Source organism: Colletotrichum tamarilloi (assembly GCF_030869305.1).
Source record: "Colletotrichum tamarilloi strain Tom-12 chromosome Unknown Scaffold_27.1, whole genome shotgun sequence".
Lineage (NCBI taxonomy): Eukaryota > Fungi > Ascomycota > Sordariomycetes > Glomerellales > Glomerellaceae > Colletotrichum > Colletotrichum tamarilloi.
In genome coordinates this window covers 113,140-137,979 of record NW_026849410.1, presented here as the reverse complement: position 1 = coordinate 137,979, position 24,840 = coordinate 113,140, and the positions used below count along the sequence as shown (strand labels likewise).

The window sequence follows — 24,840 nt, the reverse complement described above, 5'->3', positions numbered from 1 at the left end:
TATACGACCTCAAAAGTTCACAGAGCATGCAGCTCGGAAGCATTCCCGCTCCAATCGAGCACTCGCCGTTGCTACCTCATCCCACGGACCGAGAGCGGGACCTGCAGCCAGACCAGGAACGCGACACTGACATCACGAGCATTGGCGGCAGTAGCTTAGCCTTGGGAGGGTGCAACGTTCCTTGAATCAACGGTCGCCATTGTCATGACTAGTCTTCGACCGCCTCCCTCAGGCCGCAGCGGGGCATCTCTCGGGTACTCCCTCAGGTCATGATACCAAGTTGCCAGGGTAGCGACGAACCTCGGGGGCGGCTTTCGCCCGAGAAGACGAGCACAGCCGGGGCAGACATACTCTTGGGAATGGAAGCCAAGGGTCCAAGATTTACCATTGAGTGGACGGTAGAGAGTCAGGCGATGATTGTCGCCAGGAACAGCAAGCTTGTGCCGGACGGTGTGAGATCGGCTCCCGCCTTCTTCGAGACAAGCTGAAGCCTGGACAGATTCTTGCGTCCCGCCCCCGCATCGCTTGTCGAATATGCCGATGGGGAAAACGACGGATCCCGGCTCCCCAGCTCTGATGCCTTTAGTGCTGGTGTTCCCCACACTCCGAACCCCTCTCTTCATCGAACCGCTCAACGGCCCAAGCATCCCCAAATCGGCCGGTTCTGCGCCATCACAAGATACTAGTTTGGATGGTTGATGTTGCATGGGAGTGGAGCAGAGAACTTTCACCGTACCCCGGCTCCGTGATCCCCGGAAGCCGAACGAAACAAAGTCTGAAAAGATACGAAAGAAAACAGACAATAGCGGAGACGACGTGCCTGACAGGGAAATGCCCGCTGCCGATCAAGAGCCGGACCACAAAGACTAAATGTGGCAGTTGGGGGAACAGGCAAGCGGGGAGAGCTTTCGAGCGATCTGAATGGCGCGCAAGTTCGGACGGACGAGTTCTCGCGAGGAACTCTCACCAGCATTTGGCTCCACCGCGATACCTTGGAACGAGGAGGTGGATTCTCTGCCATTATTGGTTCTCATCATGCACGAGAATCAACTGACACGTGCTACTAGATTCTCTCGACGCTCGATGACGACAACTTCACAAACTAGCAGCTTCGAAGGTGAAGCAGTGGGGGTTGTCTGACCCCAGCTTCAACCAAGCCATCCTCGGTGGAAACAACAATGTCGACCTCTCCGGCCTCGCTCTCACGCCCTCGCCCTGAACTCCAACAACGGTCCATCCTTCATACTCGTAAATGTGTCGTACAACTGCATCTCCGAGACCCGCCTCCGGCCCTCATCCAAATCTGCGCGTCCCTCAGCCGGGTCAAGTACGCCCACCGCCTTGCGCACGTCGTACAAGAACAACGTCCTCGCCAATGCGGTCGACATCTCAGCATACGCGAGCCCCTTGCCAATACATCCTCTGGCTCCAATCGAGAACGGACAAAACGCGCTCTGCGCCCTCGCCGTGTCGGCCTCGGTCGTCTCTCTGCCCCCAAACAACGGGTTTGCCGCGCCGACAATCCATCGCTCGGGAACGTAGTCGTACGCTGAGGGGAAGTAGTCCTCGTTGTGGTGGATCGTGTAGTGCGGTGTGCCAACGACGGTTCCGGCGGGAATATGCGCGCCGTCAATGGTCATGCCACCTGCGAGAACCTCACGCGGGAGCAGGCCACCGACGGAGGGGGACAGGCGCATCGCTTCGTCTATGCAAGCGCGGAGGTAGGTGCATGTGTTGATTGTCGCGCCTTGACGGATTTCCTCGACTTCGGAGAACTTGCTGCGAATCTCGGCTGTTGCGCGCTGGAGCGCCGCAGGGTTGCGGGAAAGGTAGAAGAGGGTCGCTGCCATGGCTGTTGACGTGGTGTCGGCGCCGGCGATGATGCTGATTTGTGTGTCAGTCTTGGCTCATATCTCTGTGCCTCGAAATTGGCCAGGAGTAGTATGAACTTACAGCAAGTTCGACTCGCCCCAGAGCTCTGGCGTCGAGAAGCCCAGTCCAGTCTCCGGGTCACGCGCCTTGAGGAGGTAGTAGAAGAAGTCGCGTCGATCCGTATCTTCGCCAAGCTTCGTCCGCTCCGTCAGCTGCGCCTTGCTGTAGGCCATATACCGCGCGCGTCCAGCCGCAATGGTCGGGAAGAGGAGCTTGTCGAGCTTGAGTTTGTCGACGATGGGCATGGTACCGCACTGTCGTCCGTCAGTTCATGTTCCTTTCAGACCACTCCGTCGACAACGTCTACTCACAAGAAGATGCCTCTTGGTCGCCGCAGCGATCAAGTCCAACGCAAACCGGTTATCCGGCGCCTCGAGCATATGAAACGCTTTTCCAAACGACAAGTCTCCCAAGATATCCATGGCGAGGTAATTACACCAGTCCGTCATATTCTTGGGCGTCGACCACCCCTTTGTCTCAGCGGACGCGCCGCGACCAATCTCGGCGGTGAAGGAGCGCACGTTGCCGATGATGTAGCGCTCCATCTCCTTCATGGCCGAGTCGGAGAAGCCGTGGGCGAGGACGCGGCGCTTACGGGCGTGGACGTCCTTGTCGCGGGCGTTGTGAGTGTTGGGCGCCGGGTGGACGAAGGCGTTGTAGAACTCTGCCTTGCCGACGTTGGAGCGGAAGCCGTAGATTTCCTTGAGAGCCGTGGCGGAGTTGAAGGAAACTGAATTGGGCCCGAAGCGGACGATTTTGCCTTCGAGGGTGTTAGTGATGGTGTCCCCAAGGCTCCTGTCTCTCTTCTTTCCGTCCTGCCAGCCTCTTCTGCTCACTCTGGCAATGTCTTCCCCCGGTTTTCAAAGGGTATGAAGGATGAATGGGGAGGGTGCTGAAGATGGGTAAGTGACGTACCGTATTGCTTGTGAAGCTTGTAGAAGTCGAGATGTCTATCGCCATTCCAGGCGTGATAGAGCTGGTACCCATCCGTGACCTTTGCGATGAACGGTCCTGGATACTTTGCCAGAGGATGGAAGAAGATGCGGTACACGACGATACCAGCGACCTATATCGTTGACTGTCAGATCGGATCCATCCATTCTCTTGCCGACGCAGCTGGGGCTTCGTAGAGCCGCTTCTTGGCGTAAATGGTGACATTGATGAACTTACATAGAGCACGCCTCCCACGGCGGCGAGGCCTAGCCAGGCCCAGAGATGACTTGAATCCATGTTCACTGTTTCCTTTCCTCTCAATTCAACGGTATGGTGATGTCAAGCAGCAGCCGTTTGTCTCTCGCCGTTTTGAGTAACCTCCACACAGCAGTGAAACACTCACGAAGCCGTGAATATAGTTCGATATAGTAGTATGCCAAACACCAAGTTCGGTCCTTTTCCCGATGAAGTCTTTCCAGCTTTCTTTCTTTCTTCACAGCAATTTCACCTCACGTCTCATCCGTGTCTCCCGGCGAGAAGGAGGGGTGCACCTCTCTTCTTATCTGTCTTACACGGCTCCTAACCCTTTCCCGGCCTGCTACCCATCGGCTTTCCACGGTCCAAGACGGGAATGGATGACGGCGCTGGCGGGTGTGCGCTTTTACCCCACGCCGCAAGGACTGGGCGGGCCTCCATGGACACGAAATTGGAGAAATGACAATAGGCGGGACGAGTACGAGGCACTGTGCCAGCGCCAAAATATCAGCTGTAACAAGTGACACAGTCCCCATGCGCAACACGTCTTACCTGCCCTAAGGTGTCTGGCATTGATTACTACCAATACCGGTACCTACTTAGGTGCGCCTGTAAGAAAAGAGGCGGGCAAGGGCGCAGGTCCCTCTTATCACGCTTGCGCCCGCCCAACCTTCCTGCTTCAGGTGGCCTTCGAAAGCGGGAGTTGGAACGCTGCGGCTACTCGCGGGGATGCACAGAGAGAAAGGGAGGTTGAGAGCAGACGGACTTGGATCTCGTTGGTGACGCCGCAATACCTGCTTACCCCAGACTTTGCGTTCCCATTTCTCTCCCCGGCTCGTTCAGCCCGTAGATAGCCATCCTGCCATGGGTTCCCTACGCAGTAGGTCCATACTACCCCAAGATCTCGCATCTGCTATTTACCCACCCGGCAAGCTTCCCCCGCCCCAATCCACGCCCGCCAAAAGCCACACGAATGCAATATATGTGGATGGCATGGCGCTCCCCCGGCAGCAAGGTTTCGCAAGTGTGCATGTGAGCCAACCGGAGACGAGGCGATTACACATTCCATGCGCGGTGAGTAAGGGTCACCCTCATTGCTCAGAGTGCCTCTTGGCCTTTTCTTGTCTCTTTGCCGAGCTCTAGTACCCTTTTTTCCGACATTCGAAACCTTGTCATCATTCCCGAACATCCTCTTTCCCGACGGGCTTCTTCTTTCCCGAGGATTTGGAGAAATTGGAGACACTGGACGAATCATTGGTGAGAGAAATGCATCGGGCTCGGCTTTCGGCGGCCGTCACCGTTGCGGGTCCTGCGGAGAAGACGGGGGAAGAAGGTAAACTTGGATGGCGGGGGAGGAATTCCGCTCCAGGTCCGCGATCTCCTCGTTTGGCAACGGCTTGAGGGCTTGGAGGATTTGACTCGTTGTGGGCTCGTTTTTGAAGAGGTGTGGGGGTTTGGAGTGTTATTGACTGGCAAGACAATAGTCATGGAGATACATAGATAGACACACACATACATACAATAAGTCCTGGGCTTCTCACCCAACTTGGGTAGCAATGCAACACGTTTAGATAAGGCACCCCGTACTTCCACAGCTCTGGATTCATCACAATAGGGTGAGAGGTATATTGGTACTTGTCGCAATCCGTAAGAAGCATGGTGATGACGGCATCTAGGTCGTGGTCTCGATGTGGAAGCTTGCCGTTTTCCTGTTCGACGTTTAAGTTCAGTACACAGTCCATACCAAAGCTACGTCTCTCTCCACCGACTGCCTCCTTTTGGAACATATTCCAGATGTGGTATACCAAGAACAGGTGGAAGTAGGTAGAAGTATTTCTGGCTCATCCGGAAGATCCCCGCTTAATACATCAACTTGGGTGTTTCTCAAGTATCTCAACTACCTACATACTCTATCACCAACAGCCTTGCTATGATGTCTTTAGTGGCATCGTACCTCTTTGAGAAATAGGGGATTCCTGATCATACCGGCGGCAAGACGGAGGATTATCTAACAACCTGCTTACTCGTGTAACGGGCAACAGGAATCATGGGTACCCGCAGTCCAAGGTCCTTTTCTATCACCACGGCAGACTTCCGTCGAGGCCGCACCCCTGGGAATCCAAACACCCACAACTTTCTGTAAACCGAATGGAGATAATCGACTCAGTGCGAAACTAAACTGAGCCGGCCCATCTTCCCGAAGCATCAAATGTGTGCACTAACTGAAAATGGTCCGTATTAGAGGCCAAGACCTATCGTAGCGGACAAATTATTCTTACTCAAAGAGCGACAGGACCTATTGAGCCCCTGAGCAGGCAGATTCGCGATGCTGTGTTGACCTCATATGAAACGAACCAAAATACAGAAGATGCATCTCACGAGGCAAGCGTTTGGTTTGGGTAAATAGTTAGATGGGCCCATGATACTTGCCGTGTGTGTTCCCTAGATCCAAAAGTGTGGTGCCAAGATATCTTACACATTGATACCTTGGGTAAAAGGCGTGTATGTGCGTGTGTACAAAGTCACTACTCTTCACCCTTAGCGGAGTGGTCTCGAAGGAATACGTCAACAGCGACGCCTGAAAGATAGACAGGCCGGCATTAAGGCCCAAGAAAGGTTGAAAGAAGCGGTATTGAGATAGGAAGAAAACAATGTGAACGGCGCTGACCGAGACGTAGGCTTGATGGACGAGCTCGAGAAGAATCATGGTCCAGCCAACAACAGCGGTGCGGAGGAATGGCATGATGGAAAGGCAGTGGCGGGTGTACATAGTAGAAACGTCCCCCAGCAGCAACTCTCAAGCCAAACACGCAAACACCCAGATGCTCATTGAACACGCTCTCGCATTGTATTAAGTATATACGCCCCCAACCTCCGCCATCAACATAAGAAAACATTCAACATTACAACCCTTCATCCAATCCCAGTCCCCCATAAACTTTGTTTTCGTTTCCATAAATCAATGATTGTAGTACCTCGGCTCGTTAAAGACGTGGTACCGGTGGTCCCGCACGCCCTGGCCGCGGAACATGGCCGGGAACCGCCAGCCCTGCGGCACCTCGTCCTCCGTGACGCGCTTATTCCGCGTGTTGTCGTCCACCGCCTCGATCTGCAGCGCCTCGTCCTTGGACTGCGGGATGACGAACTTGGCCACCTGCAGCTCCGTGTCGGTGATGGTGCTGCGGCTGACGCGCGCGTAGCCCGTGCGCTTGAGGCCCTTGTAGAGGATGTACTCGCACCAGCGGTCCCAGTCGGTCGGGTCGACGTCGTGCATGCCGGATGTGCTGCTGACGTAGGTGTTGTAATTGCCTTGCAGGGGCTTGGTGACGAGGTAGGACAGCAGGACGGAGGGGTTCTTTGATTCGCCCATGAGCTTGGAGAGGTATTCGGTCTGCAGACGGCGGTCTTCGGGGTCCTCTTCCTGTCCGGAGTGGAACACGAAGACGTCGACTTCTTGGCCGTAGACGTCGAGGGTGGCGGCGATGGCGGGTGCGAGCTCGCCCACGGGACTGGGGAGCAGGTGGTGCGTCGACTTGAGAATCGGGAACTTGGAGAGCAGCGCGGAGCCCCAGGTGTGCTTGTTGGGGCCTGGGCCGTAGTCGACGTACATTCCGAGGTCCTCGGCAAGGAATTGCGTGGTGTCGCGGTTGCCCATGATGATGCGCTGCAGGTCGGACTCGAGGAGACCCACCACGTCCAGCTCGAGTTCCTTGATGAGGTCGCGCATGCGGTACTCGGAAGACCACATGTCGTTGTCGAGGGAGAAGTGGATGGTCCAGATACCGGCCGTCATGATGCGATCTTCAGGGTGGTAGGGCTTGTAGTCGTTGGTAGGGAAGCGCATGAAGGCTGCGGCCAGGAAGACGATGTTGATGAAGGCTGCTGCAATTGTGTTGTACTTCTTGTGCTGCGACGGGGATGCGCGGCGGGTATCGCGGCGGCGGGCCTGCGAGGAGGTGAGGTCGAAGACACCGGCACCGATGAGGATAAATGTGGTCATCATGACCCAATCAGTGTGCTCACGAACAAGGGGGCCACCAGGAACAAATGCGTAGGCGACGACCCAGACGTGGAACAGCACCATGAAGTTGTAGATGAAGAACCCGAGACCAAATGTCGTGCCAGGGCTTCTCTTGGCGGCGGTCGAAAGGAATGGCACAGACAGACCCATCAGGTAGAAGGCCGTGGTGAGAGCACCATAGTAACCGAACCAGTGGTGGTACGAAGTCAAGACAGCCGCACCAACGCAGCCAACGCCGTAGGCCGTCCACGAGCTCATCAAAGAAGGACGGTAGAGGCCAACCAAGAGACCAGCAGTCATTGCGACAATAGTCATCCAGCCATAGGTGTTGGCAGTAGGGCCCCGGATCGGGTACCCATCCCAGACCCAGAGGATCATGGTGCTGGTATCGGAGAGGAGGGAGTGAATTCCGAAGAACAGACCGCCAACGCCAAAAGCAGCGAGGACCGAGGAACCGCCCTTCTTGGAGTCTTCCGGGATATCGCCACTAGTCAGGGGCGCTCTCCGAGTGAACCGCAGAGCAGCTACAACAGCAATGGCGAAGCCAGTCGCGTTCCAGCCTCCGTTGGCGGCGTGCATAACAGGCCATAGCGGGTTGTTGGTCCACCATATGAACTTGGCCGTGGATGAGGCGACAAGGCCAAGAGTCCAAGCCATGATTCTGGATTCGAGACGGCTCTGATGTGCTCTCTCGGACCAGAACGAAGCAGTCCAGCCAAGGCAAGACGTGGCCACGGCGAAGCCAACGGTGAAGAGACGGTAGGCAGGGTCAAGAACCTGGTACGCCAGCAGTCCGACCAGCGAGATGAGGTGGATAGCGCGCTGATTGTTGACGACGAGGGAGCGAACACTGCGAATGCCCAAGATTGCGGGCAAGATGGTTGACATAACAAAGGCCTCGTAGCCAGAGATGCCCATGTGCCAAAGGGGGAAGTACCACACCAAAACTCCCAAGCTGGTCAACATGGACCAAAAGATGAAGCCGTGGTAGACATCGGCGGCGGTGTCGAGTGCCTCGGTCCAGGTGAATCGGCCAGTCAACAGGTTTGCGCTCGCCTTTTCCTTCCTTGAAGCAAGTCAGCTGCTACACCCTTGATCACAATTTTCCACAAAACTTACTGCTTCTCAAGCACGGCGGACGGAACGGATGACCGGTTCTCACTATAGCAAGATTTAGATTGTGCTCTTCAACTGGATCTATTTTTTGTGCCTGGTGTACAATATGTACAAGACTATCTCGGGAGCCATTGGACGTACCCCTTGCTTGCTCCCTTGACATCCTTGATCACCACTTCGAACGTGTTGAAGTCGAGAGCCGTCACGGCGTCAAAGGCAACGTCGAAGAGGATCAGAGCCCATTCGAAGAAGGCGTAAATCGTGTAAGCTGTGCGCGGTTAGCTATAACGCTTGTGCGCAGACCCTCCAAGGCCGAAAACCTTACCTCCCGCAACGCGGTGGACCTTGTGCTGGATGAAGAAGTAGATCAAGGGCACCAGGGTACCAAAGAAGGAGCTGGCAATCAGCTTGCGGTACTTGATGGCCTGGGGGTTCGGCGGGCTCAGCATGACGCATCCAATTGTCCACGGGAGGGATGCGACAATGTAGGAGATCATGAAGATGTCGTGCCAGTCGTGGTCGTCGGTCGAGGTTACGTAGGTGAAGCCACCGCACATGCATGTGCGCAGAATGCCCATCGCCAGGGTGAACTTTGGCAGAGTCTGTCCGGGTCTCCGCGTCAAGAGATACCACAGTCCGACGAGGGCGAATCGCGGGCCCGATGTGATTGCGATGAAGAACATGAAGAAGGACCGCTCGGGGTATCGGTCGCCAATTGTCGCGGAAACGGAGGGAAACCACTCGTCAGGGTAGCCGTACCACTCATTTTGGACAATCTTGTGGTAATGCAGCGAAACGCCTACAATGAATGCGCTGATGAAGGCAGCTGTCGTGGAAAGTCAGCTTTGGGAGCTTTCGCGGACGGTCGTACGACGGCAAAAAGTGCCCCGCGACAGCATCGCGACCAGCGGCGGCAACAACTCCGGGCGCAAAAGACTTACTGTAAGCTGTAACAGTATGCAGGTAGCTGATCCATTGGCCATTGAAGACCAGCGCGACGCCGCCGTCCTTGTCTTTGTACCTTGACGCCATTGCGAACCTCTACTTGCTCTGAACCTCTCTCGGGGGGATGGTTTCTCTCTCTGTTTCTCTCTCTCAGCTCAAACGACAAAAACAAAGAGAAAAGAAGCTCATCCGGGGGATCCGGGGATGCAATGACACGAGCTGACGAGGGGGGGCAAGAACTTAGAAGGATGAATGGAGGGGGAGAGCCGAGAGAAGGGCGGAAATAAGAAAGAATTGTGCCTGGCAATTGCACAACTAATTAACCAGCATGCCTCGGCGGCCCGCGGATGGGGAATCGATTGGATCGAAGGGAATCGTGTGGTTGGGTGTCGTGGGAGTTTGCAACAGTGCGGCCCCTGACCGTGGAGACTTTGGAGAGAGAAGTTGCAAGGTTTCCGTGACGGTACGGAGTCTTTTCTGGTAAGGTTGTTGAACGTAATCAGTCCAAAATGTTTGGCGCCGACAGGGAAGATGACAGAAGCGGCACCCGTGGGACACGCGACCGGGAGACGACGGAGCTTTGAGCTTGCCGCTGATGGACCGATGCTGACCCTGAGGCCTGCGCTACCTTGGTGTACGGGGACAGCAAGGTGCTGATGCACGCAAGGGCAAGCTCTTCGGGCTTAAAGCTACTTGACAAGGTACCTCAAGGTGTCGGGGGTTAGTCCCAATTTGGACCGGGCTCGACAGGGGGAGCTTGGCGCAAGGCTGAGGTCTGTGACGTCCGTCTCATGGGACTCCTGCGTCCAGCCACAGCTACACGGACCACTCAGAGTCCACTCTCGGCCAGGGGAGCCACACCTTGCCAGATGCCCCGCTTTAAAGTTTTGGTCTACTTTCTCAGCCTTGTCAACTTTTTTCCTAGACTGGTTTTTCCCTCTTCTTGATCTGCAGCGTCAGGCAGAGTATCTTTGCAGCACATCTCAGCCAGGCGACTCGAATTCCGTGCTCGATACCACACAGCCGCAATCATGTCTGTCGCTGAAAAGGCCCGTTTCTACTTGGAGCGCTCCGTTCCCCAATTGCGCGAATGGGAGGAAAAGGAAATCTTCACAAAGGTACGCACGCCACCATGCAACCTAGAACCCCTCCCCCATCCTCGACCACAAGTCACGGCCAAACATCTACACCACAGTGTACCCTAACAAATCTTTGCAGGATGAGATCCGTACAATCGTGCAGAAGCGCAGCGACTACGAGCACCGCATCCTCGCCCCCCGCTCCAACCCCGACGACTTCACCGCCTATGCAAAATGGGAACAATCCCTCGAGTCCCTCCGCCAGAAACGCTGCAAGCGGATGAAGATTGGCCACGTCACGTCCCAGCACACCACTCAATCCCGCGTCCTCGCCATCTTCGACCGCGCCGTCAGCAGACACCCCGGTAGAAAGGACCTGTGGCTCGAGTACCTCAAATACACCGCCGACGTCAAGGCCACCAAGCGCTGGCGCCGGACCATGGCCAGCGCCCTCCGCATGATGCCCACCGACGCTGACCTGTGGATCTTTGCCGGCCGGCGCTCGGCGTCCAACGGGGACATGGGCGGCGCCCGAGGATACTTCATGCGCGGGTGTCGCTTCTGCACGAGCGAGGGCACGCTGTGGATCGAGTACGCGCGGTGCGAGATGGAGTGGCTGGCCAAGATGCAGGCTAAGAAGGGCGGCAGCAAGAAGAAGGCGGAGCAGGAGAATCCGCTGGCTGGCGAGAAGATGGACGACGACGACGAGATCAAGCTGATTGACGAGGACGATGAGGAAGACGAGGACGAGGACGTTCTGAGCCTCCCCGTGCCCGGCAAGGAGAAGAAGAAGGCCATTGACGAGGAGGAGAGCAAGGCGCTCAAGCACAACCCGGCCCTGGACGGTGCCATACCGATGGCTATTTTCGACATTTCGAGAAAACAGCCGTTCTACAACCCCGAGGTGGCCGAGCGCTTCTTTGACATGTTTGCCTCCTTCGCAAAGGTCTCGTCCGCGTCCAAGATTCTCCAGCACGTCGTCGATGTCATGAGGGAGCAGGACGCCGCTCACCCGGCGACGTGGAATTGCTACATCCGCCTGCCCCTCGTCGGCGTCAGCCCCGACACGCCCGAGTTCCCTCTCGGCCTTCGCGAGGTTCTGTCGCGCCTGGGCAAGGGACTGGACGAGACGTCCGACAAGGCTGCGCTGGAGAGCAAGTCGCTGGTGTGGATCGAGCTGGTGCTCCTCTTCAAGGGTCTCGACGAGGGTATCAGGACGGTTTTGGAGCACACGAGAGATCAGCTGCAGTCATAGCTCTGCCATTACGCTGTGGGTATATGTTTGTTGACTATATATGGATGTTGGTACAAAACAAAAAGGTGGAAGAAAGAAGTATGGGTATTGAATAGTGTTTTCGGCGCAACACGTTGGGAATTAGAAGCGGCCCCCGGCGGGATGTATCCAGTATCCCGATTTCTTGATACCACTTGCAGAGTCAGTCAGCCTAATCAAACAAGGTCAATTAAAGACAATCCTCCTTCCTGCTCCCGCTCCCGCTACGCTGCTGTGTAATTGGGAAACTTCTTCGACTCCTTAACAGTCTTATCCCACTCCTTGTCTTCATCGAGCTCCTTGGCCATGCGGATGACTTCGTCCCACTCCTCGCGCGTGACCTTGTTGACGCTGAGACGAGACTGCTTCAGCAGTTCCATGTTCTGCAATGGGCCGTTACCACGCGACTCCTTGAGCAGGCTCAGCGGCACGATGCGAGGGAACTTGTGCTCGATTTTGACGTGGACGAGGCTCCATTTGCTCCCGTCGTGCGGAGCGCTGTCGTCGTAGTACGGGTTGTCATTGATGCATGCGTTCCCTGATAGCTATGTCAACCAAATAATCTCATGAGTATGAGCTGGAAGGGGGGAGAACACACAGTCGGGCGAGTGCTCCTTGGCTATACTCATGATACCGACAACACCAGGCTCTTTACAATTCGAGTGGTAGAAGAACGCCTTGTCGCCCTTCCGCATCCCCCGCAGGTTGTTCCGCGCGACATAGTTCCGAATACCTGCGCTTTTTGTCAATTACTTGCTCCACACTTACACAGAAAAGTCCAGGGCGATGAACGTACCCTCCCAGCCCTCGGGCGTCTTCTTGGCCGCCAAATCGTCAATGGAGAACTTGATCTCATACCCATCCTCGATGCGAACATCCGGCTCAGATTTCATGAGCCAGTACCGCGAGCCCGGCGGATCCCGTGGCTCCGCCTCGGCGTTGACGTCCGGGACGGGCGCATCGCGGAGGGCCTTGAGTTCGTCCTTTGTCTTCTTTGGCGGCGCTTCCTTCTTCCCTGCCGCCGGCTTCTGTTCATGCATAAGTATCCGTAAATGAGACCAAGAATAGAAAACGGAACGGCTCATAGTGATAGCCGGTGTGTAATTTCACTCAGCTTACCTTGGCTTTCTTGGCGGGCTTCGGCTTCGGCTCGTCCTCGTGGTCGATAGCCTCGGCTTTGGTCTCCTCTTCCTTCTCGATTGATGCTGCTACTTTTCGTTTTTGACCTGCAGTGGCCTTGGGCGGAGGTGGAGATTGTGGAGTTTGCTTGTTGGTCTTCTTTTCTGTCTTGGTGGTGGGCTTGGGTTTCGCTGGCGATGCCTTCTTATCCCCTGGCGGGGCGGCCTTGTCCAGGCGCGTCGATGACCTCAGGCTGCGGGTGACGGCGGGCATTGTGAGAGCAGCAACACGAGACTGAGAAGTAAGTTGAGTATGTGCGATTGGTAAATCAAGTGAGCACGAGGGCAAGAAATGACTAGGTCTGTAAGTGAAGGTCGTCTGGCTTGTGATGCGTGCCAGTCGATGGAGCAAGCTCATCCCGGAGACGCGCAGCTGTGGTGGGTTTACCGTTCGAGACTGTGCAGCAGGTGGGACCCAAACCGTTGAACGGACGCATGGACCTCTGATTGATCACGTAATCGCCGCCTCGACAAACGTCCCGCGGTGACCGGTCACATTTTCATTTTCATCTTCATCGCTTAGGCCTGAACGGACATGGGAGTTGCGAAATCCCCTCAGCAACCCACTTCAACAAGGTATCCATAGTTAACTCTAAGTTGGGTCGATCGAGATCATCCAGCTAGTCATTGGATTGCATAAGTGTTGACGCACTGCTTGTGATTTATGAACTACATTTTGCCCAGGTCAGAAGGCACAACGACTAAGACATGTTGGTAGGATCACGACCTTGTTTCAATTACCACCAAAGGTAATCGCAGACCACAACTGCTTTTTGGAGACTTGTCTATGTGGTATCATGAGTCCTTCAGAGTTGCCGGATCGATCAGGGAATAACTCACATATATATGGTCGTAATGAAGCTCAGGCAAATCTCATTCTTGGGTCTCTTTGATGTTTACCATACATGTATTCAAAAGGGCGCGAGCATCAAACTGACCCACCCAGCTGAGTCTCAAGAACCCCTTGCCAGCATTCCCAATATCGCCATCTTCGCCCACCATCAAACACCGTAACATAGCCAAACTCCCAACGCCTAAGATGTTAAAAGCATCAGAAACAGCGCTCGCCGCAATCGGCAAAACACCCCTTGTCCGTCTCCGCCGAATTGTCCCCGCAAACCACGCAGATGTCTACCTCAAACTCGAATGCACCAACCCAACAGGCTCCCACAAAGACCGCATGGCCGCCGCCATAATCCAGGAAGCCGAGAGGAGAGGCGCCCTCAAGCCGGGCATGAAAGTCGTCGAGGCCACAGGCGGCAGCACGGGGTCTTCGCTCGCCTTCGTCTGCGCGGTCAAGGGCTACAAGTTCCAACCGGTTAGCTCCAACGCTTATGCAGTGGAGAAGCTCAAGACTATGGCGGCGTTTGGGGCCAAGGTTGATATTGTTCACAGTCCGACGGGACGGATTACTGCTGATTTGATTCCTTCCTTGATTCGGCGGGCGAAGGAGGTCGAGAGGGAGGGGAATGTGTATTCTACCGACCAGTTCAATAACCGGGACGCGTTGGTCGGATACGCGGCCCTGGGCCATGAGATCATTCAGCAAGTTCCAGAGTGCGTCGATGTCTTTTGCGCTGCTGTTGGTACCGCTGGATTGGCGATGGGTGTCTCGGCAGTCTTGAAGGCAGCTAGGCCAGAGACGCGCGTGGTTGTCCTGGAGCCCGCGTCAACGCCCGTCATCACAGGAGGTCAAGCTGGTTCTCATGGTGTCGAGGGAATCGGTATCGGCTTTCTCCCTCCTCTCTTGGATAAGAAGCTGTATGACGAGGCGCGGGCCGTCTCGGAGGATGAAGCGCGTGCCATGTGTCGGCGTCTATCTAGAGACGAAGGTATTTTCGCGGGCGTGTCCACGGGTTTGAATGTGGTTGCTGCGATTCGGTTGGCGGCGGAGATAGGGGCTGGGAAGAAGGTAGTTACCATCGCGTGCGACTCGGGTCTGAAGTACTTAAATGGGGACTTATTCTCTACTCCTTAGTAGATTGTTTGTGAGTCTGTATAGAAGGCACTTGGGGTTCTCTCACATTGGAGGACGGATGTTTACATCGCTTTGGAACATGCTAAAGGCGTTGGCAGTGTCACTCAGGGGAAGTTCAGGGACTCATTCGATGGGAGAGCGACGCACACGAACGCTCCCACGAAGAAAGTGGCAATTAGCGTAATGAAGAAGGAGTAGGAGACACAATAAAAGTTTGTTGTTGAATACGGAGTCAGCTAAAACAAAAAGAAAATGTCTTATAGAAGGCGAAAGAACCAAAATCGTCCCCTTTACAACAATCGCTCTTGAAGAGCCTCACCAGCTTCGGTCAGACATAACAAAAGGTTGAATTTTCGGATGGCTTTGGTCGCTAATGAGAGGCGTAGTACCTCGGCACCAGTCATCCTCCTATTTCTGGAACACAACGAGGTGAACAAGGTAGCCCTGGATGATGCTGGTGGTGTGGGCGGCAGGACCAGTGATACCGTTGTAGTAGCTAGTAGTGAGGTTGATGAGCTGGGGGTTCTGGTCACCAGTGGGAGTCTTGGCCCAGCGGAAGGTGTAGGTGACAACGCCGTTGCGAACGGTGGCGTTGACGAGTCTCAGGAGGTCCTCGTTGAAAGAGGGCACGACGGAGATTTGGTAGTCGCCCTCGGGCTTGGGGATGACGGCGGTGAATGAGGTCTCGCCTTCGGCGGGGAGGTGGAGATTGATGGGGGTAAGCACGCTGCCGATGTTGGTGTTTTGGATCTTGAGGTCCTTGCTCAAGTCGGCCGGGGCAGTACCATTGAGACCAGTGTACTTGATTTCAATGGTCTTGGGGCCGTCGGCGGTTTCAACCAAGACGGTCTTGTTGTTGAAGTGAGGAAGAGGGAGGGTGATGGGGAAAGGGGTAGTGACAGGCGTGATATCCTTCGGTCCATGAGGGCCCGGGCCTCCGTGGAAACCCTCCAGAGCGAACTTGAGGCCACCGAAGAATTCGAGGCGTGCGAACTTGGCGTTGATGATAAGACCATTGGCCTGAGCCGTGAGGACGAGCTGATGGGTCTTGCTCTCGTAGAGAGCGCCGATATCGGTAGCTGAGAGGAGACGAGCCATTGTAGAGATTTGGAGTTGAAAGATGGAGAAGAAAATCTAAGTGAGAAGTCGAGACCTGTTTCTGAAAATGGAAGAGACGAGTGAAGATGTAGATGCTGATGATGAGGACACGACGGTCGATTTGGCAAGAATATCTCTACCTTTTATACCACAAATCTCGAAGCATAAATATGGTCGTGCTTCTTATTTTGTCACCCAGTACCATTCAGCCGCTTCTCAACTCGGATTGGAACATCACGGAAGGAACATCAACATGCCAAAGCAGCCTATCACCACTGCTGCGGCTGAGGATGAACATATCGGTTGGCATTCGGACTGGGAGATCACCTAGCCAGAAATGGTAGACTCGCGTCAAGAAGGATGGTCTAGATCTCGTCTTCGTCTCGTAGCAAGTCCTTGGTTCCGCCTACCAGAAGAATCACTTCGAAGCGCAATATCTTACTTTCTTCATCTCACCTTGGACTCCATCCCATTGATACTGCGGACTAGCGATCGATTTTTATTCCATTGCTAGTCATATCTTCTGCCTTAGAATCTTTTGCAATTTGACCCCCTATTCTCTACCCTGGATCAGAAAGCTCAAAGGCTACAGATAAACACTATAGTACATACGCCCTGTAGTCTGGCATCAAACTGACGTGGCATGAATATCAACCCTTGCCGATCACCACTTCTTGCTTTCATCATACACAAACCTGGAATCATGTGGCTGGCTCAAAGATTGCAAAGGGAATTCATATGTCGTTCGGCAACCAATAGCCAGGAGACGTGGCTGAGCTGCAAGCATGAAGTTCAAGCAATGAGAAGGACTGCCAGAGCATTCCACCACGGACTATCAACGACAGCTGACAGAAACCTGCGGCCCGAGAACTTATCCCCGGGCGGTGGGCGGTGGCGCTTCGAAAACAACCGCAACCCACGAATCCAACGACGAGGCGCCTCTTCCATGGCACGACATTCCTCCAACTGTCGCCATCGGCCATCCTCTCCCCAGCGCCAAGGGTCGGGTTACTAGGGCGGCCCGCCTTCAGCTGCCGCCCCTAGCGTGTAAGTTCCAAAGCCACGAGTGCCACCGTTCAGTCGAGAACATTTCGAAGACTCCTGAACTTGGCGTAGTCTGTATCATAACCTGTGGCCATGTACGCTGGTTGAGGAATGGGGAAGGGTGCTCCCGCAGCAGCCCGCTGGCATGGTCCAGAATGAACGCCGCACGCGGAATATCAGGGTTTGAGACATTTGCGACTGGCGCAATTCAGCCGCAAAATTCGCTCTCAGCCACGCGAGGTTGCGAAAACCTCATGATTGTGAGACATGATTTTGAAACGGGAATAAGTTGCTCCTGTTGACAGCAGCTGGGTGAGAATGTGAGGGGACGGCTTCACACATGGCCACGTTTTGATGCTTGACCGTCTGTCACATCGAGTGTCTGTGGCCAGCCCCTCGACTGGCTTTGTCAATAGGGAAAGGCCGGGGGTACCTCTTTCATACACCTGGTTGTGTCTATGGCAGCCGCACTTCCTCCGGCTGAAAGTTCCATGACGATTCTCTGCAGGTGTTACTCCCATTTCCGAAGTTTATAATACTGTTATATCATCAGGTGTTGAGTTACATATGCTGCAATACATTGAGGGAATTCAACTTGCACACAATGCCATCATCAAAAAACCCTACCTGAGTATTTAGCTACCTAGCATTAGCAACATCGATACTAACAATATTAGACATATGGTTGGTTAAGAATCAGGATTTGGATAAGCCTACATGTAGTATCATCGGTTTGAAGAATATTTATCTTAGGGTGAGATATGCCACTGCAAACCCGGATCCAGCCGCCCAAGGGGACATATGAGCACCGATGACCAAGAAATTCTCCATGGATGCTTGAGTCAAAACTTACGAGTTATGGCAGACCCGGAGGATGCAGAATACACCTTTGTGCCATTGAACTGCCATTGGATGCGTTGTGCCATCTGTTATACCAAGTATAGCTGGCTGAGGTACCGGGAAGTTGTCTATTTACAAAGATACTCTCCTTCTTTCGGTTTGACCTTTGCAAAACATAAAAGCTCGCATTGGTATCAAATCGAAGCGGCTAATAATGGCATCAAGCTTGCGCATCCCCATACATATGGCGCCAATAAGGTAGTCGATGACAGGGCGGAAAACATTTTTTGGTGTCATGATAAGCAATGCAAACTTGGTAGGAACTGGAATATTTACATACGTGTACAATGTGATGAGAAACAAAACCGCTAAGAAATTTGGCCGATAATCGTCGCAGAAGTTTTTAAGTAAGTAGTTGCTACCAATAATGTAGAGCATGTTGTTAAGTATGCACCTTGAGTGCGAATCCACATAAAGTCGATGCCCACGCTATGATTCCGGGGTCTTGAGCTCAATTGATGACGAAGGTTGTGTTAGCAATGTTCAACATGGCACTGATGTCGACATCTCGAAAGCAGTACCTAAGGTACCTTAGCTCAACAATAGCTCTATAAGCGGATATGCCACTGTGTAGTTTCCTCATGAGACATGCAAGATGCAACAACATTAGACGATTGGATTAATATTTAATAAACGACATGCAAAAAGTTTTGATGAAATTTGCGTGAGGTTACGACATAGCAGACTTGTTCTTGTGCATTGATAAAACAACGAGTGTTGTCCCAGTTGAAATTTAACAAAGTAACTAAAATCAATGGGAAAACAATCAATGCCTGTCCGTCTTGCTCATCTCGATGGTGACGGTGAAAGCATCTGTCCGTACAATCTTCCCATCAGAGTCATGCTGCTCGAGGATGCTCTCTTGACTACCCCTTCCAACAACTGTCGTCTTGCCAACGCTGTTGAAACTATCCGCGTCGAATCCCTCTTGGGAAGCCTTCTTGACAGGAGTTCGAAAAAGTCCCTTGTTTGTCCCCAATCTGCCACTGAGTCTCGATTTGGAGTTTCCTGACAAGTATTTGCCGTTGCCTGAGGAGAAGATGCGTTTGCCGAATAGGAGTTCGCCGAGGGGTTGCAGGACAGGGATGCATGCGGCTATGATAATGATGCTGCCTTCCACACTACAGAGCTCAAGTTAGTTGTTGTGAGTCTTGAGTAAGGGGTTCTTCGCCTTACACTGTCCAAATTACAAGCTCAACGGTGTCATCTTTGTCACAAAGTGTCAGTTGCTACTGCGAAATCGCTTAATCAAGATCCAGGACTTACATGTGTAATCCGAGCTTGTGAGGCTTGGGAGTTTGATACACTTGTAGATGACAACAATTCCCGAACTAAAAGAGTCTCAGTCAACTGTTGTCGGGGTGCGACTCGAACATTGAAGCCTTACAGCGAACCAAAACCGAGAGCTACGCTGAGTACAATCTTCTTCCTTCGGTTCATTTGTAATTTCGACAAGACAACGGCGGGGTACACGGAAAGGTAGACATCGGCAAAGGCACAAAATGCTGGATTTGTTAGCCAATCCAAAGCTATTCCTTGAGTGGTAACCATAGTAGCTTACCTCCTGAGTACGTCGCGAACGATACAAGGATCCACTTGCTCCAACATTTACCAGACACTGATGAATCCCATTGAGAGCGTGCTGGTGAACATTGGGCAAAGATGATGGTGATGAACCCAATCAAGTTGACCACGCAAATTATGGACAAGGCCCAAAGAAACCTCTTGTGCCATCTGCTTGGGTTCAGAATTCGGGTGAGCAACGCGACGACAGCGAGTTTCGGAATACCGAATGAAAGAAGTCCGGGCGGGTAACCGGCAATGCTCCAAAGCATGGCACCTGACTTTTCATCGACAGAAAGGGTATCGGCATGGCGTCCATATCCATAGGAAACAGCAACTGCTACAGTTGCAACGTTCATCCAACCGCAAACCTAAAGTCACAACAGTTAGTTGAACGATGCTATGTCTCGATCTGACAACTGATCATTTTGAACTCCACTTCCATAGCGGCAACTTGTCTTAGAAAGACCGGATGAATGGAAGGAGAAAGAACAGAGCGGATTGGTATTATTGGTATAGTCGTTCTGCCATGAACAAGGGAGTACAGATAAAAGTTGTAGAACTCACCACAGACGCAACAATGAAGTAGTCGTCCAGACTGATTTTCCCGAGAACCTTCCCCCTTGTGAAGAGTCTTGCCGCGGTAAAGACTGTGCTGAGAACTGATACACATACGACGATTGCCAGAGCAGTTGGCCCCTTATTCTCGGCGTCCCGAGCTGACATAGTATCCGACGACATTGAGAAGAAGTCGACTGCGCCAAGAAGCGCACAAAGAGGTGCAAGAAGAAACGAAGATCCAGACGGGGAGAAGCTATCCAACGAATAATGAAAGAATTGAAGTCGCTGACATGGGGAAGATATGACTTGGCGAGAGGAGCGGACAGACGGACAAAGGACGGATCAGGGCCACCATGTACCTCAATCGCAGAACCGCGCGCATCTCAAAGTCCATCGCAGCAGTCATCAACTTACTCGGTCCATGCCTCGGGAAGGATGCGCACAGAAACTCAATTAGATTGATCAACAAGATTAAAAGGTCAAAATGGGATGAACGCAAGGATAAACGACGCCAAGTTAGGGTCGCAGCAATTGCGGTCCCTGGTTTAGCTTGGCCTGATTAGTAGTGGTGCAGGTGGAGGGACCACGGTTATGATTCAAGCATCGTGCTCTGTCCGCCTGCCAAGGGCTAGCAAAACAGGTGTTGGAACAACAACAATTCTTCAACGAGACTCGGACTCGAGTCAAAGACCATGTCAATGTCGGCTTCCGCGGCGGATGTCTGACGTTATCTCCCCACACACGTGGCCTTGAGCGAGATCTGCAGGCCTGCTTGTCTGACAGGTGTCGTTCGAGGCGCTTGTCTCAGCCGTATGATCTTTGAGGACTTGATTGACCAGGTAGAGAAAAGGTGGCTGGCTGCGAGATGTGTCTAACGGAGTTCAAAACATGCTTCAACTTACAGTGCTACCTCGCTGGATGGTGGGATTCTTGAATGGCCTTACGGATATTCCACCCACTCCGCTTCAGTCTCCAGGACCAAGCTTTACTACACTCTGTTTAACATTCGAGACCTTGTTACATCGTGCATTCGTCATATACCACCATTCCGCTTGTTCTCAACTCAAACTTACGATCGAGTGATTGGTAAAAATTCCCCGGTAGTTCTGCCCAGCGGATAGCGACCGGACCGCGAGCGGCGTGGAGAAGACGAGCATGGGAGACCTATGTTTTCCGCTCCTCAGCGACTTTCCGTACTCCCCTTTGGATGATCCGCTTGGGGCAGGTGTCGGCATAAATCATGTTTGAGCTAGTGCTCCGCGCTACGAGAGAGAATAGTAAGCCGGTGGGCTGCTATGGATACGAAGCTCGCTTATTGAGTCGTGGCAGTAGTATTCGTTCCTCTTTGGACTGTGTAGACGGCGATATGGCACATAGTGAAACTTGAAACTGAAGGCTGCGTCTACCTCGGCTAATAAGTGTTGAGGAGAAGCCGATGACAACAAGGATCAAGTATAATTCTTTCCAAAATGGTCAAACATTGGCGCTTCGTCGGTTTGTGGATACAAAAGGACCTACCGCTCAGCGAGTCGTAAATTCCTCGATGTGGCCTGACGTTGTCAAATAGCACGGTCAAAGCGCTCAAAATAAATTAAGTCGTCCCGCGTGGCGCAATTCCAGCCGCAAGGAAAACCGGGAACAGCGATGCTTTTAGTGTAACTCTATTCCATGCTCAATAATCGGATTCGCACCCTATCGCCAAGGGGCGCTCTTCCCGAGGAATACGCCAATATCCTGGGAGCCGGCAGCTTCCCCGGATCCGATGCCCCTTGTAATCTTGGAAGCTGTCAGCTGACAAGATTGCAGGTCAGCGCTTATCGTAGGCTCGGAGCAGCAGGTGGTCCGCGGCGAATTTCGACTTTATGTATACGATCAGCCCCAAACGTCTAAAAGGCATGGCACTCGCTTTTGGAGGCTTATTTAAACAACTACTTATAGTGACCTTTGAAAGATGAGGCGGTCGAGATCGCGCCGAGAAACCCAGCGCAGGGTCCGACCCAGTGATGTGATCTGGCGATGCCGCGATTGAGTTGTAGATTGACGAATGTCTTCTTCAGTGGGGACAGGTAAGTGATGCCTATCGAAGCACCGTATGCCCGAAAATGTCGGACCAGTAAAGCATATAACATGCTTTCGATTGCAACGAGTTACCAATCCGTGAGAACAAATATATTTCTGTCTTCTAATCACTTCGGCGGAAGCCGTTCGTGGATTGTATCAATGGCTGAGAACTCTAGTTTCATAGTACGTACCTACCAACACAACGTTGAGGCCCTGGTCTCAGTGCCTCACATTAGCGCACTCGACAAAGTCTTGTAAGCTGGTGCGGTCGATACACACACTTGAGTTCCGGCCTTTCTCAACAAGGGACAGCTGTTGACAAAGTTACCGGCAACGCGTCTTCATACCTTCATATCCGCCCTTGTTGGATGAAAGATCATACCACCCTTCGAACTTCGAAGTTACAAATCCACTTTGTAATATTCCATGTTGCTTATCCAACGTTATCGCTGCCATTCACATTTAATTTGACTGCACTATGACTTGCGTCGGCATGAGCCCTTTTTCATATCTACTTAGCTATTAAATGCATCGAATTGTGTCGATTCATGCCACAGATTGGTTTGTATTTTCGTGAGTAAATTCAAAGTCGAGTATTTGACGACGTACGATAGCGGATGACTTGGATCCAGGGCCTAACCTGTTGAGGCAGGTAAGGCCGCAGCACATGCTGGGCAACTTCAGCTACATAGACAATAAACAAGGCTGTATCCTTCAATAACTACTACTGCTGCTGCTGCTCCTCTCTGTTGAGTGTTAAGTACCAACCATTCTTGGTCCTGTGAGCACTTAGATAGGCGTGATGTTTAAGGCAAGACTATAACCAAAATGTGGCACGAAATGTCGACTTTCCATTGGCACCGGTAAACTCCATACACAAGGTTGAAAGCCGTGATGCCGACAAGACTGACGCAAGCCTATAGTAAATGCGTCATTTCATGAACTGAAGAAATCCTTGGAGAAGAGAGATTCAGCGATGTTCTGACAGAGTTACAAGTATTCTACACAGATCCAAGCGGTGAAGTAAGCTGGCTGAACATGCCATCAACATGCGCTTGTTCATTCCCTCAGCTAACTTTCTTTGCATCGAAACTTGCTTAAACACATAGTTCACATTGTGATTATTGTCTATTGTTAGCGAACCTCAATATCTCTAAACTTGGCCCGTTCCGGGTACTTCTTAGCATCATGCATCTGGTCTGTCGCTGACTTGCTGCGTCGAGCACATGCTAGACCCAAAGTTTCCCAGATCACCAAGGCTTTGGTATGCGGTTTTTTCTACAGGTACGAAGGCTTTATGACGATAGATGTATGGTAACAATAGTACTGATATCAGTGTGCATACGCGGAAGAGTATCGAAAGGTACGTCCATCGCCATAGCCGCTTGAATTTTGCACCAAAAGCATCAAGCAGCTTGGGACACCACATCTGTTGGCATGAGAGCAATGTCACTAGTATATACACTTCCTAGCTCGGATAATCAGATAATAGATGCACGTTATTGTTGAGTCACGATAATCAAATTGCTTCAATTTCATCTCGGAACGACACATGTCCAGTTCTTTGTGAGACGATTGGAACCGATGGCGTCTAACGGCCGATAACGTAAGTATCAAGTTCCTATGCATGGAAGGTTTGAGGGCATCGGTCACTACCTGCTATCCTCCCCGTGGGTTTCATAAGTACACTACCTACGAGCTCAGATCCGATGAACATGCGAGGAACTGCATAATACTTCAGCAAAAGGAACAAGTAGCTAGGGCTCTCTCAAGTCGAAATAGTTTGGTTGCGTAATGTGTCCACTGCGTCGTCTCAGAGACGAGCTCGTCCATCAATGCAGTTTGGGTCGTAGAAGAAAAATTTCATGTCTGGGGATCAGACGCGTGGAACGTGTTCGAGCCACATCCCTGCTGACTGGACAGGCGTTTCACGACTCCGCATGCTTGATATAAGACGACAGCCCATCCAACTTTCTTTCAAATCTTTTCAGTTTTGGTCAACCCAGCTCTTCCAAATAGTCGCTATTCCAATGCATCGCCCTACCTTTGTCGTCTTGTTGAGCAGTGCCCTGGTGGCATGGGCCAAGACGCCCGAGGGCTTTGAGCCCGCTTCCAATGTCGACCTCATTGTTGCATACGGTCAGACGTCGGGTCTCAATGGCGTGGATCTGGCCAAAAGCCGTAAGTAGTTTTCTGCTGCAAAGACGGAAATAAGCTAACTCTGTATCTTAGTCACGCAAACGGAGCCTACAGTTGGCACGACCGAGCCCCTGACCGGAAAGAGCTACGCAATCATCATGGTCGACATCGATATCCCTACCGCGAGCCCTCCAACTACCGGCACCTTCTTGCACTGGGCTCAGGCGGACCTGACGCCAGCCGCGCAGACTACCACTGTCAAGCTGAACGACGGCGAGCGCGTCATCCACACCTTGACGACCACCTCAAACGCGATTGCGGATTACAAGGGCCCCGCACCACCAGCAAGAGTTCCCCTTTCGCACCGGTACATCGAGCTGCTTGTCGACACGAGCGACATCACGGCGGACGGGACGGCTGCCCTGCAGACACTGTCAACCCGCGGAGGGGTTGATGTCAACGCTGTGCTCACCACCGCTGGATTAGCCAACAAGGTGGTAGCCGGAAACTTCTTCACTGTCACCAACCCCGGACCTGCAGCGAATGCGAAGAAGAGCAACTCCACCACCACCGCCCCCACCGGTGCCGTAACACCGTCCAAGGTTCCCTCTGGCATCTCTTCAGGACACAAGTCGATGAGTCTCTCAAGCAATGCGCTTCTGACTGCAGTAGCAGTTGGTCTTCTGGGCGCATTTGCTAGCGTCTTCTAAGCAAGGGCGCGAGCATCTCAACGACACATCTTGTCAAGTGCCGGAAGCTTGACT

At 52.9% G+C, this 24,840-nt stretch overlaps 9 protein-coding genes across 9 annotated transcripts; 4 read left to right on the top strand and 5 right to left on the bottom strand.

The window, feature by feature from the left end:
- Nucleotides 1-26: 26 nt before the first annotated feature.
- On the top strand, nt 27-488 carry CTAM01_08048 (uncharacterized protein; the record flags this gene model as incomplete). Its single annotated transcript, XM_060524069.1, has 2 exons — nt 27-169; nt 233-488. The coding sequence occupies 2 exons, from the start codon at nt 27-29 to the stop codon at nt 486-488; spliced, it is 399 nt and encodes a 132-aa protein (XP_060381235.1).
- A 714-nt stretch (nt 489-1,202) lies between these two features.
- Nucleotides 1,203-3,162, bottom strand: CTAM01_08047 (cytochrome P450; the record flags this gene model as incomplete). The annotated part of the gene is made up of 5 exons (XM_060524068.1): nt 1,203-1,884; nt 1,954-2,186; nt 2,244-2,692; nt 2,848-2,998; nt 3,103-3,162. 5 exons carry the CDS (start codon nt 3,160-3,162, stop codon nt 1,203-1,205), a joined length of 1,575 nt encoding a protein of 524 aa, XP_060381234.1.
- A 2,917-nt stretch (nt 3,163-6,079) lies between these two features.
- On the bottom strand, nt 6,080-9,289 carry CTAM01_08046 (Frag1/DRAM/Sfk1 family protein; the record flags this gene model as incomplete). Its single annotated transcript, XM_060524067.1, has 5 exons — nt 6,080-8,207; nt 8,261-8,302; nt 8,399-8,525; nt 8,583-9,083; nt 9,199-9,289. 5 exons carry the CDS (start codon nt 9,287-9,289, stop codon nt 6,080-6,082), a joined length of 2,889 nt encoding a protein of 962 aa, XP_060381233.1.
- A 944-nt stretch (nt 9,290-10,233) lies between these two features.
- On the top strand, nt 10,234-11,536 carry CTAM01_08045 (U3 small nucleolar RNA-associated protein 6; the record flags this gene model as incomplete). The annotated part of the gene is made up of 2 exons (XM_060524066.1): nt 10,234-10,320; nt 10,421-11,536. 2 exons carry the CDS (start codon nt 10,234-10,236, stop codon nt 11,534-11,536), a joined length of 1,203 nt encoding a protein of 400 aa, XP_060381232.1.
- A 242-nt stretch (nt 11,537-11,778) lies between these two features.
- On the bottom strand, nt 11,779-12,946 carry CTAM01_08044 (uncharacterized protein; the record flags this gene model as incomplete). Its single annotated transcript, XM_060524065.1, has 4 exons — nt 11,779-12,092; nt 12,153-12,287; nt 12,351-12,582; nt 12,674-12,946. The coding sequence occupies 4 exons, from the start codon at nt 12,944-12,946 to the stop codon at nt 11,779-11,781; spliced, it is 954 nt and encodes a 317-aa protein (XP_060381231.1).
- Nucleotides 12,947-13,771: 825 nt separating this feature from the next.
- Nucleotides 13,772-14,710, top strand: CTAM01_08043 (uncharacterized protein; the record flags this gene model as incomplete). The annotated part of the gene is made up of 1 exon (XM_060524064.1): nt 13,772-14,710. One exon carries the CDS (start codon nt 13,772-13,774, stop codon nt 14,708-14,710), a length of 939 nt encoding a protein of 312 aa, XP_060381230.1.
- A 408-nt stretch (nt 14,711-15,118) lies between these two features.
- CTAM01_08042 (uncharacterized protein) lies at nt 15,119-15,808 on the bottom strand (the record flags this gene model as incomplete). The annotated part of the gene is made up of 1 exon (XM_060524063.1): nt 15,119-15,808. The coding sequence occupies one exon, from the start codon at nt 15,806-15,808 to the stop codon at nt 15,119-15,121; it is 690 nt and encodes a 229-aa protein (XP_060381229.1).
- Nucleotides 15,809-18,518: 2,710 nt separating this feature from the next.
- Nucleotides 18,519-20,056, bottom strand: CTAM01_08041 (uncharacterized protein; the record flags this gene model as incomplete). The annotated part of the gene is made up of 6 exons (XM_060524062.1): nt 18,519-18,873; nt 18,929-18,959; nt 19,019-19,083; nt 19,140-19,257; nt 19,314-19,686; nt 19,883-20,056. 6 exons carry the CDS (start codon nt 20,054-20,056, stop codon nt 18,519-18,521), a joined length of 1,116 nt encoding a protein of 371 aa, XP_060381228.1.
- A 3,911-nt stretch (nt 20,057-23,967) lies between these two features.
- CTAM01_08040 (uncharacterized protein) lies at nt 23,968-24,786 on the top strand (the record flags this gene model as incomplete). Its single annotated transcript, XM_060524061.1, has 2 exons — nt 23,968-24,118; nt 24,170-24,786. 2 exons carry the CDS (start codon nt 23,968-23,970, stop codon nt 24,784-24,786), a joined length of 768 nt encoding a protein of 255 aa, XP_060381227.1.
- Between the last annotated feature and the right edge of the window lie 54 nt (nt 24,787-24,840).